General features: G+C 42.7%; 1 protein-coding gene across 1 annotated transcript in view; it reads left to right on the forward strand.

The window, feature by feature from the left end:
* The first annotated feature begins 419 nt into the window (after window positions 1-419).
* The window catches only part of dynlrb1 (dynein, light chain, roadblock-type 1), a 49,478-nt gene continuing 32,060 nt past the window's right edge, over window positions 420-17,837 (forward strand). The window contains exons 1-2 of the mRNA XM_060910391.1: window positions 420-526; window positions 1,299-1,374. Of these exons, the coding sequence (XP_060766374.1) occupies window positions 524-526; window positions 1,299-1,374 (79 nt within the window). The 5' untranslated portion in view covers window positions 420-523. The remainder of the gene's footprint in view (window positions 527-1,298; window positions 1,375-17,837) is intronic.

The raw sequence follows: 17,837 nt of genomic DNA on the forward strand, positions 1-17,837 counted from the left end.
ATTTCCTTCAAACCAATGTACAACAACCTGTACAATCTGTTACATTGGCCAACCAATCTACATTCAAACTGCCATAATGTGTAGGGGGGCACTACAAGACACACATAGGCCTACAACACACAGATAAGGTGTATATCTCTGTGCAATATGATATGGTTATCAAATTAGAGGGTTATTTTCCAAAAAGTATATTGGGGCAGGGCGGCGGGGGCAGGGGCGGGTACGAGGCAGAGCCCCCCCCACATAACCAATCCCAATTTAACCCCTGTATATAACTAATTTTGTCTATTTTAAAATTATTTTATCTTAACTGTTCAAGCACCAACCACCAAAGCAAATCCCTTGTATTGTGAAAAGGTGCTTGGCAATAAAGTGGATTTTAATTCTGATTCTTCTCCACACCAGTAGGCGGCGCTGATATGACGTAGTTACTGCTAATTCACATTCAGTGCTAATGCTAGCGAGTTTGCTTGTTTGCCACAAGCAGTAGCTGGGATTATTATTAGAATATAAGTAATTAACGATGGCAAGTACTTTATTTCTTTATTCCGAGACTTTGCATCACTATATGTTATTCTGCTCTTAAAAACACTGACAATTGCTCCAAGCTAGTACTGGCTAGCTACAGCAGCTTTTCTTTACTGGGACAGGGCGTTGCCATGCAGTGGGATTCAGTTGCCAGCTAGCTAGCTTAGCTTAGCTTATTAGCATGCTAATTTCTCACTTGTCGGTGACGTTCGAGTTCACAATAATTTAAACTGTGCTGTTCAGAAATGAATAAATTTTGTCTTATCTAATCTGAATCGGTTAGTTAGCTATTCTGAAACTAGTTAGTTATAATGAACTACTTGGAGCTCCCTTGGGAGCTAAAGAAGCCACTGCTAATATTAACTGTCAGGTCAATTCAATTCAGTGAGCTTTATTGACATGAGCGTTATAGTATATCCAAATCATCCATTCATTCATTTAAACTGCAAATGAATAAATCCTGACACATTTTCGAATATTTACTGCATTACATATCACGCTGCTTTTGTATGTTTTTGTCATGACTACACTACAGTACAGTAATAATTATATTTATCTTCCTTCTCAAATATATTTTCCCATCATGTTACTCTAACAGTATTATTTCCCCATGAGCAATTAATAAGAGTGCAGTTTATCAGAAGGAGAGAGAACAGGGATCAGTATTCTGCATTGTGTTAATTGTTAACGTTGATTTGTTTTTCTACAAATGTAGCTGTAGTTAGTCATTAATCAGATATTTCAGATGGCTGTTGTGTTTTTGTGTGAAGGCTGAAGTTGAGGAGACGCTGAAGAGAATCCAGAGTCAGAAAGGAGTGCAAGGAATCATCATCGTCAACTCCGAGGGTAATCAGTACACTCTGATTCATGATTTCTTCACGATTCAGCTGACCTTCACCAGATGTTGAGTCTGTATATGATGTTAAACACCTGTGTAGAAGCAATAACCTGATTTTATACCACTGTGGTGTCCAGTTCTCAAATTTGATCAGTCAGATGTTGTAGATTAATTGTCTCTAACAGCACAGTTCTAAGTGTAGTAGTGATGGTAATATAAATCACAGGGTTACATTAATGGAGAACTGAAGGCAAATTTTTTTTTAATCAAAATTCTATTTATCTCATTTTATTAAACATTGAGGTATTTCACCCACGTGACCAAGTCACGTGACGCAGCCATTTTGGACGGCACGCTTAAGTCCTTCAGTGCAAGGCGGTATGAGATGGTGGAGACCTTTGCACATTTTAACAAGAAAGTAAGCTGTGATTCGTGTTAAATTGGATCTGTCTTTTATCACAAACACTGTACCCAGCCTTGGTATGGAGCCCTGTTTATTTATTTCTGTGTCCCGTTTCTTTCTAGCCTCTGTTATTGTGTTTTATGTCTGATGTCTGCTACATGCAGCCCTAGACAAATTAACACTGCCTTGTTTCACTGCTCAGATGGGTTAACAAACACTGACCCATTTACTTTTTGCTATATATTTTATCAAAATTGCGTTAACTGATAAACTAACCTGAAATGAAATGATCACTGCAAAGTCTGGAGTACTCTGTTGGCTCCCAATCCTGTCTCTTCACAGCTGCAATCCATTTGGCCCTCTTGTCTGGGTCAGTAGGAAACCGGTAGTGATGTGTCGGTCGCGAACGATCCGGTTCAAAGAGCCGGCTCTTTGAAGTGAACGACGGGAGCCGGCTCTTCGGTGGGAGCTGAATTAGTTTTTTGTCCTTAGGTGCCTCAGAGAGAGAGACTTTCACAAAAAAAGTTGCTGTCCGATTGCATCTTTGTGTTGTCTATTACCATTCAAAGGAAAAAAAGTAGCATGGTGTACGCCTACTTTTTTTGGTTGGGGGGGTTGATGTCATTCACAGCTGCGAAAATACGAAAATTGGTGTAATGCTTAAAGCTGTGGAGCGCAGGGGAGAGGAGTCTGTGAGGCACCTGAGGAGGGGAAAATCAGCTGTGTATTTTATATTGGTAATATAACACAGTTTTGCATTATGTTTGTGAGAAAATAATTTATTAATTGGTAAGTTTTATTTCTATAGCTAGAACATTGTTACACCGCTATACTTTACAAAGCTTTACAATGGCTACAAAAACTAAAAAATAAAATGGAAAACATCCTATTGATAAAATATAAATAATAATGTAATTAATTAACTAGTTAATTGCAGCAATTAAATCAAAAATAAAATCTCAGGAGCCGTTTGGGAGCCGAAAGAGCCGGCTCCTTATAGTAAGAAGAGCCAAAAGAGCCGGCTCCCGAAAAAGAACCGAAATTCCCATCACTAGAAACCGGTAAAAGGAGCGTCCCGCACGCTGTCCCTGTCTGTTGTGGCAGCCCACAGCACAACAAGCAAACACCATGGTTATTTATAGAGTGCTTACTGACAAATTAATCTATTCTAGGTGTCTAACACGTTTTTTTTTTCAAGCTGGTTCTCCCTCTCTGTCTGCAGCGTTAGTATGTAGCTTGACGTTCAAAATGGCGGACACCGGGGCGTCACGTGACCCTGTGACGTCAGGTGAAATACCTCAATAGGCAGTGGCGTGCACAGACATTTTGGGGGGCAAGTGCTCTGGGGGGGGAAAGGGCACTTTTTTGCGCATGTGGAACACCTTATTATAAAAGTCTGAGATTTAACCCTCCTCTTGTGTTTGGGTCGCCACTGACCCGTTTTAGTTTTTAAAGGTGTAAAACAACCACTTAATGTTAATTTATTACATCAAGGTTTTTTGACTTTGCCAGGAATCTCTAGTTGAACAAAATAGAAAAAGAAATTTTTGTTTTCCTAAATCTGAAAATGGTCAAGCAAAAAATATAATACTTATGTGCAGTTGTTTCTGTATGCGACGGGCTACTTCACGACAAAATAATTACAGCTTGGGCTTAGAGGGCAAACAATACATTTTCACTCGATTCATGTGTTACCTGGCTGGTGGGGCAGGGGAAGAGCTGACTGACTGCCCGATGTGTTGTCTGCGCTACGACAAGGCCGTGGCTTCCAGGACGCTATGCTGCTGCAACCTCACATTGAATGCACTGCACGCTTGTTCACGTGACAGAGCAAGAGAGACAGAGGTCCGGTGTGTGTGCGGAGGGGGCACACATCGGGACATTATTTTCACACACGCTTTTAATGCCGCGGCTTTTCTAAAAGATCATGTCGACATTGGCCTCAGTAAACTGTAAAAAAAAAAAAATTCAAAAGGGCACTTTTTTGGACAGAGGGCAGAGGGGCAGGTGCTTGAGCACCACCTCGTGTCTATCTGTGCACGCCACTGAATATAGGAATGTATTTTTGATAGCTATTTTTCACTGCTATAGCAAGTTATGAGTGTTTGAAATATGCCATGTAATATATCAGTCCATATGTCAAAGCAATGGCTGTAAACAACAAACCTATGCGAGATGTCGTATGACGGAAGTAAAACATACAGCAGAACTCAGTGACCAATCCTGTGTCTGAAATCGCTCACTTGTTCACTGCTCCCTATATAGGGAATTACTATATAGAGGACTGTATAGTGAGCTCACTGGTAAAATGAAAAAATGCTTTCGGACACTAGCCCGTCGCGCTGGTATTTACATCATTACTGTTGCACAATTAAAACGTGCCAGATCAGACGGCTGGTGGGTTTTCAAAATGATAAACACATCCGTGTATTTCTGTGATAAATCCATATTATACTGAGCGCATTTCCCACATTAATAAATACAAAGTACCTGCATCTTTCAGTTCTTTTTAAATCAAGGCTGAATACTTTTCTTCTTTGCCGCTGCCTTTTATTAAATAAAATTTGAGACTTTTAATTTGATTTCTTTCAGTGCAACCGCAGTGCATGATGGGGGATATTGCTTTGGTTAGTGACCACCGTTATACACTGCTTTTCGTGATGCATTGTGGGATACTTTGAGTGCACTATATAGGGTGTAAATAATCCTCACTAAGGTTTCGGACAGCACTACAAAATGGCATCCTCACTATATAGTGCCCTATATAGTGAGTAGGGAGTGATTTCAGACACAGGGCAACATCTGCCAACATTGTCAAAAGACGCGCGCGCCCTCTTTCGAATGCTGATGTAATCAAGCTGGAAGTTTTGTTTGTTTTGCTGGCAATCAGGAAAGTTTGAAAAAAGTAGGCAGTAATCGTCATTTAAACTTGTTTTTGTGCAATATTTCGTTTGGAAAACAGTTTTCAAAATGCCGACACAGTTTCACGTTTCGAAGTCTCACACAAGTCTCGTGAAGATCGAGTGGATAAGCGACATCTGCCGTGGACCAAACGAATTACGTTCAACATGGATAAAAGCCGGATAGGCCGATAAGTATAATATTTAGTTGCAATTAGTTGCCAATACTTGAATAACATGTTAATTAAGAAATAAAGCAAGTTTAAAAATTACTCCAGTTCCCTTTTAATGCTCTCATACAGGAGTGTTTCTGTAGTAACAGATTATTCACAGGGACTTGTACTGCAGACATTCCATGTAATCTAAGCCCAATAGACCCCTTGCGTGCGACGTCACACATCATGTGATAATTTCTCCTGGGGGACAACCAGACACCATTTTTCTTGTGAGCAAGGCTTAATCTGTCTTAAATATGGTTCATTTTTGCGCCATTTTTGTTGGTTGTTCCAATCATTCAAATAGAAAAGAAGATAAAAGTTCTTACCATCTTGATGGAACTTTTGGCCCTTTTCCACTACCCTTTTTCAGCTCGCTTCAGCTCACTTCAGCCCGACACGGCTCGCGTTTCGACTACCAAAAACCAGCACGACTCAGCTCGCTTCAGCCCTGCTTAGCCCCTAAAACTCGCACGGTTTTGGAGTAGGGCTGAAGCGAGCCAAAGCGAGCCGAGTGAGGTTGGGGGTGTGAGCAGACACTCCCCTGTGCACTGATTGGTGAGGAGGAGTGTCCTCACATGCCCACACACGCCCCGCGAGCGCGCTGGGATCTGTAAACACCGCAAACCCGGAAGGAGAAGAATTACGAATTACGAGAATTTCTGAAGCCTTATGCGCCTTGCCTCATCTATACGCTCTTGCCAGTATCTGTCTGCGTTGTCGGTGACAACAAGCCACAGCACCAAGACCAGCAACACTAACGACTCCATGTCCTCCATGTTTATTGTTTACTATCCAGGTCGTGAGACTACCGCTTAAAAGGTCACTGATGTCACTGTTTGCGCTGCTTAACGACATCACCTGACGTCCACCCACTTTCGCTAACTCCACCCAGTGTGTCCACCCACTTCCAGCCAGCACGGTTCAGCGCGGTTGTAGTCGAAATGCAACTCCAACAGCCCCACTCAGCTCGACTCAGCACGGCACGGCTCAGCCCAACTCAGCCGCGTTGGTAGTGGAAAAGCGGCATTTGTCTTGAACTTCTGATTGTGGCTTAGGAACTTGGGCATTTCATTAGAATGGAAATCTCTCTGATCCAGGAGTAGGAGATTTTTTTTTTCACAGCAATAGGAAGGACCCAGTACTCCTTTTTATCTGTAACTGTCAGTGAATCCCTGTGTTTCACTCCAGCTTCGAGTCCACATCAGAAATGCTCTGTGAGAGCAGCTCTCTCCAAGGCCTGCCATACAGTCCCAGTGAGTGCGTTTACATGCACATAGAGAAAATCGAATTTCTGCCGTAGCTCGACTGAAATCGAAGTTCTAAATGCCATGGATACACCTTAGCTCGGCTGAAATAAAAACGAACCGGATTTCTCGTAATCAAGCTACGTGACCTAGATTATGCGATTGTAGCCGAGCTACTTAGTGCATGTAAACCCTATCGAGCTACGTAGTCGAGCTACTTACTTCCCTTCCGGAAGTGACGAGTGACGAGACCACAAGCGGGAAACACAACAGCCTCGGTCGGCATGACAACAGTAGTAGTAGCGAGCAGCAGAAGAGGTCAGGAGGAACAAGGAGACAAAAAACAAAAACAGTTGAACTTTTTGTGTGTTTATTAAGACATAAGTTAAATTGTAAGCAAAAAATGGACTTTAGAAAAATATACAATTGTGCAAAATAAGTTGTCTTACAAAACAGTGGTCTGCGCAGGACAGTTTGTAGCCAACAGGTGGCAATGACATGTGGTGTGAATGTAAAGTGGAAATCACTCCTCTTCTTCATGATGACAACCGGAAGTGTACCAACACGATGGGGCGTGTAGCGCCACCTGTGGCTCGGGTGCACAATGTACCTCACACAATAGCTCGATTTCCTTGTGTGCATGTAGGATTGGATTTCTCTGGCACCCCTGCTGGGACCCTTAGCTCGATTACGGACAGTAGCTCGATTTGGATGTGCATGTAAACTCACTGAGTGTGCAGCCATGATCTTGCCGTTTTTTGTTTTTTTTTTCCACTGAGTTAAAGGTTTTTCTTTGCGAGTGGTTAACCTGGAATAGAATAAAGGTTGTATTCAGTCATGTGAGTTTATGGTGAAAAGCTGAAGTAAATGGTGGTCAGACAAACCAATTTGTAAAGAGCTCATGAAACCGTCTCCGGCTATTTTTGCAGTTTAGAGGCCAATGCACGGTCAAGATACCATCAGAAAGTTGCTATTTGTGATGGGATAGATCAGTGTTTCTCAACCTTTTTTCAGTCATGGCACCCTTCAGAAGTATGCAAATTCTCTAGGCACCCCCATATAAAATATACGCAGTCACGCTGACCATACGCTGACCCCGGCAGTGACGTCGTGACATGGGAAAGGGGGCCGTGAGACAAATCTTGATGATGCATGAGGCGGCAATGATCTGCATTAGTGTAACTATCGTTTTTAGGAATTTTAATTCATTTAATTTATTTCAGTGTTAGAATATATAATTTTTTGACGGCACCCCTAACGAAGCCAGACAGCACCCCGGTTAAGAGAGGCTGGGATAGATCCTTACACGCTTGTGAAGAAGGATTTTTTTTTTTTTTCTGATGAGTCAAAAAAAATTTCCATCCGTTGAATTCCCTTAGTCTCAAACTACCTGGTGCTGCAGACATCGTTCTACACGGACACACAGATGAAAACCTGAAAGAGCATGGAGGCCTACAACATTTTATACATGGCTGGGTTAAAGATCTGGGGATCAAGACACTACAATGTAAGTCCTGTATTGTTTATGCCCAGGTAGGTAGGAATTTTGGACTTTTGGTACACATCTTTGCAGTGATTGCTAGGATGCTACAGGTTTTAGTATTGGGTGTAAACAAACCACCATTACTCAATTCTTAATCCTCCCTGCTCTTCTCTTCCAGCAAATAAGTTGTGTGTGTGTTTTAAATTAAAACAGAGAAAATGCAGTGAGAAGATACATTCCAACATCTATGTAGGTAACGTGAGGCCACAAATCTTCGTCACTCCAATTGTTTTGAGGAATTTTGTATGTATCTTAAAGGAGATACGCAGAACCTTTATTTTTAAATACGTTTCTGAGTGGATAGTATCTCCATCCTTGACTCTTGTATGCTGCATAATTGGGAATTAAAAAAATATATATTTCTGAGAGTTAAAATCGACCGCAAAGTTGACATTCGAGCTGCCCCACTGAGCCAGCCAGCCCTGAGCGGGTGATGTCACAGTGGGAACCGGTGCTATAGACCAAAGCCAGACTTGGCAGGCAAGAGTGGTTGCAATGGCCTCTTCGTTCGGATTTATTGGAGATTCTTCAGATTTCTCAGATAGTAGTACATCTGACTGTGATAGTCCTGAAATTGGAGTGTGTACATGCTACTGCTATACGCGTAGAACCGTATCAGTTCGAACCATCGGAAAGTGAATCCGATAGTAACACGTCGGCCACGGAGGCCCCCACCTTACAAAATAAAGCCAGAGAACAAGGCCCTCTAGAGAATTGGATGGAATTGAACTGACAGTATCATGTGACTCTCATTAAAACAGGATAGATGTTATAACTTGTGCAACATACATGTACATGCATGCATTTTCACTGATAAAGTGTAAAAAGTTAAACTGAGATGAACTAAGACAGTCACGTTCTGAAGCAAATTAAATAATCTTATACCAGTAACTTAAACACACAATACAAGTTAAATGTATTAATCTAAATGCAGGTAAACAATGAGTGATGGTGTTTTTTTGTTACGTAACCAAATGAGAGTTGCATCTTACCTGTGTGTTCTCGCTTCTTGAAGGCCGATCTAGCGGCCGATTGTTTTGAAACAATCTGACTCTCAGTTCTTTGCATATCCAGCGGAGAAATGACGACTGGTCCACTCATTCTCCATTTTCTCCATATTGAGTACTCCGCCATTACTGCTCAGCTCACACTCCGGGAGAACTGGTGCAACTGAACTTGCTTTTCTTGTCTTGTAGTTTTCTTTTCCTTTAATTGTTGGTACTGCACCCTCTTTCAGTATGGGCTTATAGCCAACGCTCAACAGATCAGAGGTTTCGTATGAGTAATCAGTAAAATGAGCAGAGGAGAGGCCACTTCATAGGCGCCCATTCCATGAATTTCTCGCAAAATGCGTCCAAATCATTGCAGTTTGAACATTCTTGGTAGCCTAGTAAACTAGACCCACCCGCCTTGCGGCCAAAAATATTTTTGCCTAGCGAGTGGGTCTAGCCTCGCACCATATAAACAAAAACACCCCGGGCATCAAATCGTGCCCGCCAATCACAACGCAAGGTTTTTGTTTGGATTCTTTGGGCGGGCTTTTGCAGGAGTGACGACAAAGCTGCGCGACGCTGGAGAAAGCACAGCAGGAAAGATGGCTACGGCTAGTGAACAGCACGCGTTTGACTCCGCTTTGGAATCAGTTTTAGAAGAATTAGACTTGGAGTTTTTGTTGAAACATGAGCAGGAAGAGGCTCTCCGCTCATTCCTTTTCAAGAAGGACGTTTTCGCTGTTTTGCCGACCGGCTATGGCAAAACTCTGATCTACCAGCTGGCTCCAGTCGTAGCCAAAAGGATGGGGCTAGTTTGTGCAGTACGAAGAATTAATAAACAGTTTTGAAACATTACTTTTTGATTGTTTCTTATTTTCCCGTTATTTTAAATTTAAGGGAAATTATTTCACCAAACACCACTAAATAAAAACTCTCAAAAACAGTTTAAGCAAACCCTTGAAAAACACTTGGGGGGAAAAAAAATGAGTGTATGTGGTACAGACTCCAAACTTGTGGTCATTATCTCCAAACTTCTTAATATCTAGAACCTGTTTATTAATTAATACGCATTTTGAAAAATTATTTATTTCAAGGCCTCCCCCACTGCTTTCTATCACTCTGACTACGTCACAGTCACCGTTGTGCTGATTGGTCAGAGCGTTGGCCTATACGCACAGAGACAGTTTGAAAGACAGCGGTTTGTTCCTCCCACCCCCTTCGGAAATGTCTACGGATCGAGGCCAGACTAAATATTCACATTTAGTCTGGCTTGCCAGGCTACATTCTTGGGCCATGAATGCAACATAAATTCGCCTTCTGTCATGTTGCTGCACCCGCCAGCAACACATTTATGTGGCATGGCGATAAATTAGCTTAAAATGGAGGATCGAAGTTGCAGTCAGCTCTGTGTTTTAGTATAGCGGAAACTGTGATGAGACCGATAGCTTTCCCGCTGTGACGTCACAGATGTCGAAGTCATTCACTCAGACCCCTACCTGTATGAATCATTTTAATCGTAAAAATTACTATATTAGATTTATCGTTAACGCTTAAAACTATTCCTATGCCATTCTTGAGGTCTCAAGGCATTTATGAACTAAAAGTGAGGCCACGGTTCTGCGCATCTCCTTTAACCACTAATAAACTCTAATTTCCATGTATATCCTTTGCTTCTTTCTGACTTGGATTATCCAATAATCTGGTAGTAAAGAAAGAAAGCACAACTTTATTCATTACACACTTGTGAAATTTCCTCTCTGCATTTAACCCATCTGAAGCAGTGAACACACAGATGCGCACACGCATGTGAGCAATGAGCGCACACACATACCCAGAGCAGTGGGCAGCCATGCTAACAGTGCCCGGGGAGCAATCGGGAGTTAGGTGCCTCGCTCAAGGGCACCTCAGCCCAAGGCCGTCCCATATTAACCTAACCGCATGTCTTTGAACTGTGGGGGAAACCCACACAGACACGGCTTTTTCAGCTGTAGAACTACAGACATCTGACATCTTCAATATTGCTTGTCTTCAGTATGTAAAGAAACTTTGCTTGTCCCCCAGGACAAGGGTAGCAATGGTTCTAACGTAAGTGTGACATCAGTGAAAGGGGTCTGTAATAGCTTAAGAAATTGCTAAATAACAAGACTAAGAAAAGTACACATTCATTGGTATGGTGATATTTTTTGTAAGATGTGTTTTTTTTTTTTTTTTAACGTTTAGGAAAGGAGTCTCCAGTGATAGCACTTTGTAACAGTGAGTTTTCCAACATGGGAAAGTCTTCAGGACGGAGGCATTTAGGAGGTTATGCCTTCTCAGTAGTGTAATACACTGGGGATTTTTGGTCTTGTAAACCTTTTAGAGAGAAGGGAAAAAATTGAGGTTTGTTAGGGAATGACTGGAATTACAAGTTTGTTATTTGGACATTCTACAATATTAAATGTAACAGTAAATGGTTAAAAAGCATGGCTTTGTTCGTTATACCACAGAGCGGTTGTACAGTGGGGCAAAAAAGTATTTAGTCAGTCACCAATTGTGCAAGTTCTCCCACTTAAAGGTGGGGTACGAGATGTTTTTCAGGAGTAATTAGGGCCCGAGCCCTATGGGCGAAGGCCCTATTGTTCTTGTAAGAGTTCACTATTATTATTCTTCCGTCTTCTTCTTCTTCTTCCGTCTTCTTCTTCTTCTTCTTTATTTTTCTCCGCTGTTGGGCCATTTTCGGGGCACTTGCCATGGGCGAAAACGCACGAAATTTGGCACCAGTTCCGAGAATTGCCACCGCTACTCAGAACCAGAAGCCCAAACTTGGCCGGGGCTCAGGGCCTCTATAGCGCCCCCTAAGTCATTGTGATTTTGGCCTCCCGCATTAAGGTGCCTGGGTGCCATGTAGTTTGTAGTAGTGGCATGCCATTTGGTACGCATATGTATCTCACTAAGCCGGACAAAAATGTAATGCCAATGCATTAGCCACGCCCAACAGGAAGTGAGGTAATTTCACTTTTGTGCGAAATGCATGGCCACGAAGACGGCGCAACTCCTCCTAGACCGTTCATAGGAATGTCACCATAATTGATACACATCATCTACAGACATGGCTGACAAAAGTTACTAAATACGTTTCACGTAGGATAAACCGTTCAGAAGTTATACGTCAATCAATTTTCGATGCAAAATTTTACATGCTTAAAAATTCATAAATCTTCTGATTGCTCAAAACTGCTCATTCTTCACACGCAAATCACTCATTGGGCTTCTGACATGTTACCCAATTTCTCTGATATTTCGCCACTGGGGGCGCTATTTTTGGGCAAAAATTCCAATCTTTCCTCAAATTTGGTCAAACTTCACGGCCACCCTCTTTCTACCTCCCATGTCATGTATACCACATTTTGGAAATTTTCGTCCATGGGGGGCGCTGTTTTTGGCCGACGCAATTGCTCCAACACGGGTTTTTGGTTAATAATTCCATAATGCTTTTCCTTCACACCACTACCTTGTGATAGTACGTTGCTGTTGTAGACACTTATTTTTCCAACTCATAATCGCTCATGTACAGCATAGCGCCACCTACTGACATGGGAAAAACCAAAAAATTTATTCTTCAAAAATCTATATCTCATCTTCTATTTACTCAATTGTCATCAAACTTCATACGCAAACTCTTCATAGCTCACCTGACATATACGCCAAATTTTGTGCACTTTCGCCTCTGGTGGCGCTATTTTTGGGCAAATAATCCAATCTTTCCTCAAATTTGGTCAAACTTCACAGCCACCCTCTTACTACCTCCCATGTCATGTATACCACATTTTGGGAATTTTCGTCCATGGGGGGCGCTGTTTTTGGCCGACGCAATTGCTCCATAACGGGTTTTTGGTAAATTATTCCATAATGCTTTTCCTTCACACCACTACCTTGTGATAGTACGTTGCTGTTGTAGACACTTATTTTTCCAACTCATAATCGCTCATGTACAGCATAGCGCCACCTACTGACATGGGAAAAACCAAAAAATTTATTCTTCAAAAATCTATATCTCATCTTCTATTTACTCAATTGTCATCAAACTTCATACACAAACTCTTCATAGCTCACCTGACATATACGCCAAATTTTGTGCACTTTCGCCCCTGGGGGTGCTGGTTATGGCAGAAATTATATTGCAGCTTCTGATTTGTCAAACTTGGCAAGCAAACTCTTTACAAGACCCTTTCTGGGGCGCTTGCCATGGTCGACAACGCACGAAACTTGGCTCCTTTTTCTTAGACTGCCACCGCTACTGAGAACCAGAAGCCCAGATCCAGGCGGGCCTCAGGGCCTCTATAGCGCCCCCTAACGTGTTGTGATTTTTGCCTCTCGCATTAAGGTGCCTGCTTGGCATATAGTTTCTAGTTATTATTATTATTATTATTAGGGCCCGAGCACCGTACACTGCGAGACCCTATTGTTTTTGAAGGATTATTATTATTATTATTAGGGCCCGAGCACCGTACAGTGCGAGACCCTATTGTTGCCATGTGTCCAATTCTGTGCTTTGTCGCCATTGTGGGAGTAATGTCTCTTGCCGAAGAACCTGTGGAAGGTGTTTCGCGGGAACGCATGCCCCCGCCCCCCTTGGCTGCTGGCGCGAGGGCCCGTCAAGGCCGCTTGCGGCTTTAATTTTTTCCATATTGCTTGAAAAGCTCCTCACACCCATGTTGCAAGCAGTACAATAGAAGGTTTGACCCAAAAACGAAATATTTTAATCCAGTCTACAGTGCAAAATAAAGGAAAAACGCCATCCAATCATATCGAGATACCACCTCAAAATGATTGGATACTGACGCGTCAATCAGACTGAAGCCTGCGAGTAGCCCCTCCCCCACCCGCAGTCTTCCCTCAGAGCGGCTCCCTCCAAACAACGGGGATTTACACGAAAACGGAAGGATATATTCACAAAATTCTTTCACAGTGAGTGCCACAAGGCTTTCCTGAACATACTGATGTAATTTTTATCTCTGTAGTGTAAAAAATGAGGTCATTAGAGCGAGTTAAAAACGAGTGACTTTTCTGCTAAGTTTATAATGTCAGTCTATGGGGCTGGGCGCCTGTCCTCTCCTCACTTTCAGGCTTCTCATTCAAAAACTGCAAGTCCTATCGTGTAGATAGACACATTTTGTGAATCAGGACAAGTGTGGCTACTACTTTTGAGAAAATTGTGTGTGGAGTGAAAATTGGGGCTGAAAACACAGTTTAAATGAAAGTTTGAGCTATTTTTCCAGTTTCTCAGGCTTTATAAGGGGGAGGAGGGGTGGAGACGGGGGGGAGCATGGTGAGGGCGGGCGTGTTTCTTTTCAAATTATGGCTTGCAGGAACCGTTATTCCAAAATCTTGTACCCCACCTTTAAAGGGCTGATGACACGTTTTTGACATCTTTGGCGATGTTTTATAACATAAAAAGTAATTCCCAATGATCCATATATTAATTCACGAAGGTGCCTATTTTACAAGTTATGATAAAAAACGCGGCTATTTGGGCAAATTTGACGGGGCTGCAGCACCCAGGAGACGAAAGAGGAGGAGGGGCTATATGACGTCAGCGAAATAATCTTCCTCCTCACTTACCAGTTTGTTGTTGATGCGAGAGGTGTTCAGTTTATCATTATTAGTATTATTATTATACATATATAGTTATTATGCCTTCACGTTGTGTTGCCGGCTTTTGCTCCAAAACCCACAGGGATGGGGTAAGTTTATTCAAGTTTCCCAGAGATCCCGAGCTGCATGCGAAGTGGGTGAAGCAAGTCAGGCGCACTCGTGACAAGTGGGAGCCCTCACCAACATCCGTCCTGTGCTCTGAACACTTCGATTTGGATTGTTTTGACACCCTTCCCAGCTTAAAGGAATCTCTTGGGTGTTCAGTTCAGCACAAACGTGTGCTGCTACCATCAGCAGTGCCTACAGTATTCCGGAGGGGGTCTACTAGTAGCTATGCCGGATCCAGCAGTCGCCTGGGACAAGGCGACTCCTCCAAAGACAGTCCAACTGTCAGAACATGTGTTGAGAAACGACATAAGATAAAGGTACGTAGAGCTATAGAGTGCTCCGACATGATGCTAAAAATAGTAACCATGCGGTCTGCACGGCCATCTTGGAAGTGACTCGCTCCAGAGCGCTCATAGAGTACACATCATAGAGTACACATTCATGATAATCATAAATGTAATCATAAAGTCGGCATGATATCAGTCATGTATTTGCTTGTGAAAGCTTGTTTCTCAAAGCAAACACTGAGGGAAAGCTAACTTAGCCAGACAAGTAGGCTACAGATTGTCATTTGCTTACGCTGATGTAGGTTATCAAATATTTTGCTTCATTCAAGGATAAAACTAAGAAGCCATAAACTAGAAGACGTGCCTGCCAATATTATCCTAAATGTATCACGGATCAGGCATAGTCGTCAGCTTATTATGTTAGCCGTTTGCATGCTCCATTAGGAACTATGTATTCAGTGTAGCATACGGCTTACATGATATAAGCAGTGTTTACACATGCAAGACAACAATACACAATATTAAAATATTGATTCCATAACATTTTGAACAAATACGGGTTGACCTACCAATCCTTGTTATCCAACCTTGTGGTGTTCAATGCTGGGCTGTCTGCCTGTCCGCTGTCCATCTCGGGGTCGGAGTTGCTCTCAGATTGCACAGTAACAGGTTCAAACCTGTACGGTTGGATGCACCCGTGTTCGTCATCGCTTGATTCTTCCGATCTATCCTACTCACAACACAATTCTAGACTCCCAGAAGAGGAAGAGCTAGAAAGTTCACCGGCGTTTTCATGCGCCATTTCCATTGAGTAGAACAGCCAGTGAACCGCAGCGTGTTCTTCCACTGATGTCACAGCATGGCCGCGAGCCACGGACCCAGTTTTCTTGCGCTGTGCAATTAAAAGTTGGATATTCGCGTAACAACTGCTTCTTTTCACGTAATTATAACAGAAATTTAACATGTTTGCCATGTTGTATAGTTTATTTAAGAAATTGCATAGAGTCATGTTCGTGTCATCAGCCCTTTAAAGATGAGAGGCCTGTAATTTTCATCATAGGTATACCTCAACTATGAGAGACAAAATGAGGGAAAAAAAATCCAGAAAATCACATTGTCTGTCTGATTTTTCAAGAATTTATTTGCAAATTATGGTGGAAAATAAGTATTTGGTCAATAACAAAAGTTCATCTCAGTTACTTTATTATATACCCTTTGTTGGCAATGACAGAGGTCAAACGTTTTCTGCAAGTCTTCACAAGGTTTTCACACACTGTTGCTGGTGTTTTGGCCCATTCCTCCATGCAGATCTCCTCTAGAGCAGTGATGTTTTGGGGCTGTCGCTGGGCAACACGGACTTTCAACTTCCTCCAAAGATTTTCTATGGGGTTGAGATCTGGAGACTGGCTAGGCCACTCCAGGACCTTGAAATGCTTCTTACGAAGCCACTCCTTTGTTGCCCGAGCGGTGTGTTTGGGATCATTGTCATGCTGAAAGACCCAGCCACGTTTCATCTTCAATGCCCTTGCTGATAGAAGGAGGTTTTCACTCAAAATCTCACGATACATGGCCCCATTCATTCTTTCCTTTACACGGATCAGTCGTCCTGGTCCCTTTGCAGAAAAACAGCCCCAAAGCATGATGTTTCCACCCCCATGCTTCACAGTAGGTATGGTGTTCATTGGATGCAACTCAGCATTCTTTCTCCTCAAAACACGACAAGTTGTTTTTACCCAAAACTTCTATTTTGGTTTCATCTGACCATATGACTTTCTCCCAGTCCTCTTCTGGATCATCCAAATGCTCTCTAGCAAACTTCAGACGGGCCTGGACATGTACTGGCTTAAGCAGGGGGACACGTCTGGCACTGCAGGATTTGAGTCCCTGGCGGCGTAGTGTGTTACTGATGGTAGCCTTTGTTACTTTGGTCCCAGCTCTCTGCAGGTCATTCACTAGGTCCCCCCGTGTGGTTCTGGGATTTTTGCTCACCGTTCTTGTGATCATTTTGACCCCACGGGGTGAGATCTTGCGTGGAGCCCCAGATCGAGGGAGATTATCAGTGGTCTTGTATGTCTTCCATTTTCTAATAATTGCTCCCACAGTTGATTTCTTCACACCAAGCTGCTTAGGCCATTATTAAAAAATGTTCTGTTTCCGGTCCACCGGCCGGGTGAGTGCCATTTGTGCGGTTGAAAATTTTTTTTTTAATGCCAGTTTTTCGACATTTTTTTCGGGTTCGTAAATCTAAAATCGAACTTGACATTTATGTATTCCCAGGGCTTTCCACTAAGGCTCATACTAGCCAGCCATGACAAATAAGTAGCCAGCCGGGGGGGGGGGAGAGTAAACACAAAATAAACTCCTGTGCACGCAGTTCCCAGGATTAAATGTATTTTCCACAGACCATTTATTTATTCACTTTACTCAAATACAAAGTAAAATGGCAGTAAATCTTTCTTTTCTTGCGTATTGCATCATGAGGCGTTCCTGGCTTGTAAATCTCTTCTTTTCGGTGCATGACACATTCACGCAACTGAGCATGCTATGAATTAACAACGACAACGGTCTGCAGTGGTGGCTACACAAACACTCAGCGAACATTTCTTCATTTGTGTATGAAAATGCACTCCAACGACTCAGTTTGGTTTCATTTACAACCAACGGTGTCTTTTGATGCCAGCACGTAATTGAACGAGAGAAGACTGGTTTACCAGAGACAAAATAAGTGTTATCTCTGCTTCTGTTCCCTCCGACGGCCCCGACACACTACTGCCTCCGCCAAGTGTGCGTGCGCACACACCGCATGTCGGGGCCGCGGATAAGTTACTCTCCCTTGATCAACGAAGTCGGCAGGGAATTTGTGGTTATCGGTACAAACGGCGCGAATCACAGCTTAAATGAGTGCGGTTCAGTTTGACATTGTCAGTCCGTTAAATAAACATTTTAATTTTATTAAAATCAAAAATTAATATTTGGAGCCTGTGGGCTACAAAAATAATAGTCACTAAAGTAGCCGGCTGGACTTAATTGTGTAGTCGGCTGTATGGCCGGCAGCCGGCGCTTGTGGAAAGCCCTGCATTCCGCACAGAATATAGAATTGAATCAGCTCTGCGCATGCGCCATGCGGCACAAAAAAAATGGC

The sequence above is a fragment of the Neoarius graeffei genome, chromosome 26 (assembly GCF_027579695.1).
Source record: "Neoarius graeffei isolate fNeoGra1 chromosome 26, fNeoGra1.pri, whole genome shotgun sequence".
NCBI lineage: Eukaryota > Metazoa > Chordata > Actinopteri > Siluriformes > Ariidae > Neoarius > Neoarius graeffei.